At 36.9% G+C, this 2,650-nt stretch overlaps 1 protein-coding gene across 1 annotated transcript; it reads left to right on the forward strand.

The window, feature by feature from the left end:
• The first annotated feature begins 692 nt into the window (after nt 1-692).
• LOC105118689 (uncharacterized) lies at nt 693-1,673 on the forward strand. Its single transcript, XM_011016698.1, has 2 exons — nt 693-1,073; nt 1,269-1,673. The coding sequence occupies exons 1-2, from the start codon at nt 693-695 to the stop codon at nt 1,671-1,673; spliced, it is 786 nt and encodes a 261-aa protein (XP_011015000.1).
• Nucleotides 1,674-2,650: the final 977 nt, after the last annotated feature.

A 2,650-nucleotide genomic window follows, 5' to 3' on the forward strand; every position in this document is an offset into this window, starting at 1 on the left:
CAACTGGTAAGGTTAGGAAACAACACCAGAATGAATGTGATGGGCAAAGAAAGTGTGAAGTTGCATTTGAATGGAATAAACCTTACTGTAACTAAAGTATACTATATCCTTGAACTTAAGAACAATCTCTTAAGCGTAGGGCAATTTCAAGAGAAGGGTTTGGCAATTCTGATTTAAGGAGAAATATGCAAGATCTACCACCCTCACATAGGTTTAATCACTAAGACAAACATGAGTGCCAATAGGATGTTCATTCTGTTATCTAATTCACAAAAGACATCTTAGCAACAACACGATGAGTTTCACACAAACTCACAATGCCAGCAAAATCTGTCACAACTCTGTCACAACTCTAACATTACAGATATGGACATCTAAGCTATAAAGGCTTAAGAACCCTGCAGAGCAAGAAAATGGTACGTGGCCTTCCCTCATTTACTGTCTCAGATGAATTATGCACAAACTATATCATAAAAAAGCATCACCATGATTCTATACCAAGGAAGAGTTATTGGAAAGCAAGTCAAGTATTAGGTCTCATCCATGCAGACATCTAGAGACCAATTACTCATATGTGGTGTGGCAACAAGAAATACACACTGTGTTTTATAGATGACTACAGCAGAAAGCCATGGATATATTTCTTGCTTGAAAAATCAGAAGCACTGAGTCATTTCAAGTGTTCTAAGAAAATGGTGGAGAATGAGACAGACCTATCTATCAAGTGTTTACGAACAAATAGAGGAGGCGAGTTCACCTCACTTGAATTCAATAAATTTTGTGAACAACATGGCATTAAGCGGCAACTGGCGACTACTTACACCCCTCAACAAAACGGTGTAGCTAAACGAAAGAATAGAATAGTAATGAACATGGTTCATGCAATGCTGTATGAAAAGAAAGTTCCAAGAACACTTTGGACAGAGGCAGTGAATTGGAGCAACTATGTGCTGAATAGATGTCCAACCTTGATGGTCAAAAACATCACACTAGCAGAGGCGTGGAATGGAATTAAGCCTTTTGTTGAACATTTTCGTGTCTTTGGGTGCATAGCACATGTTCATGTGCCAGAGGTATAAAGAACTAAACTTGACAATAGAAGTGTTAAGTGTATACTTCTAGGTGTTAGTGAGGAATTTAAGGGCTATAGACTATTCAACCCGATTACAAAAAAGGTAGTGGTAAGCAGAGATGTGATATTTGAAAAGGAGAAATAATGGGATTGGGATGAGAACTTTGAAAAGCAGATGTTGGTGGACTTAGAATAGGGAGATAGTGATGAAGAAGGAGTAGATGATGTTAATAATAATGACACTGAACATCAGGATAATTATAGTGAGGATAATGAGGGAAATGCAAGCATTGAACAAAGAGAGATTGAAGCTAATGAGGGAGATGTATGCACTAATAATAGAGACAATGAAGATAATAAAGAAGGTACAAGAATGAGAAATCCTCCTACGTGGATGAAGGATTATGTTACTGGGGAGAGTCTCGGTTCTTCTGAAGATGAAGATTTGGCTTTGATAATGTCTAGTGATCCATTGCATTTTAAGGAAGCAGTGACAGATGCAAACTGGAGATCAGCTATGGATAAAGAAATCAAGTCTATAGAGAAAAACAAGACATGGACATTAGTTCATTACCCGTTGAAGTCAAGAAAATTAGGCTGAAATGGATTTATAAAACCAAGTATAATGAGCATGGAGAGTTTGAGAAGCATAAAGCACGTTTGGTGGCTAAAGATTACACACAAAAACATGGCATAGATTATATAGAAGTATATGCTCCGGTGGCAAGGATTGAAACTGTAAGGATGATAGTGGCTCTAGCAGCTCAAAGAAACTAGAATATTTTCTAGATGGATGTGAAGTCAGCTTTCCTCCATGGTGAACTTAACGAAGATGTGTATATTGAACAACCAAAGGGCTATGAGGTCAAGGGAAGTGAGGACAAAGTCTAAAAGTTGTATAAGGCACTGTATGGCCTAAAACAAGCTCCACGAGCTTGGTTCAACCGCATGGATAATTACTTTATCAATTAGGGTTTTGAAAAATATCCAAATGAGCAGACACTCTTCACCAAACGGAGCAAAGAAGGAAAAATGCTTATTGCAAGTGTTTATGTCGATGATTTAAATATACAGGTGATGATGAAGAGATGATAAGTAGTTTCAAGTGTTTAATGATGTAAGTGTTTGAGATGATTGATTTAGAAAAAATGAAGATTTAGAATGATAGAAAGTCATGAAGTCAATAGCCCAATTGTTCCAGGTTCCAAGCTAAGCAAGGATGCAGATGGAGTTGTAGTTGATGAATCATTTTATAAACAAATCATAGGGAGCCTAATGTATCTCACTACAACTCATCCAGGCTTAGTTTTCAGTGTAATTTTGATTAGCAAATACATGGCTAGACCTACATACCTACACCTATAAGCTGCTAAGAGGATATTAAGATACCTAAAGGGTACTTTAGATTATGGAATTATGTACAAGAAGAGGAGCTCGAATGACTTGATTGTTTATACCGATAATGACTATGCTGGTGATTTAAATGATCGAAAAAGCACTTCAAGTTACATTTTTTTTGGTTAACTTCAGGGGTAATGTCTTGGTTATCAAAGAAACAGCCAATTGTCACATTATAAA

Source organism: Populus euphratica, unplaced genomic scaffold, assembly GCF_000495115.2.
Source record: "Populus euphratica unplaced genomic scaffold, PopEup_1.0 scaffold2160.1, whole genome shotgun sequence".
Taxonomy (NCBI): domain Eukaryota; kingdom Viridiplantae; phylum Streptophyta; class Magnoliopsida; order Malpighiales; family Salicaceae; genus Populus; species Populus euphratica.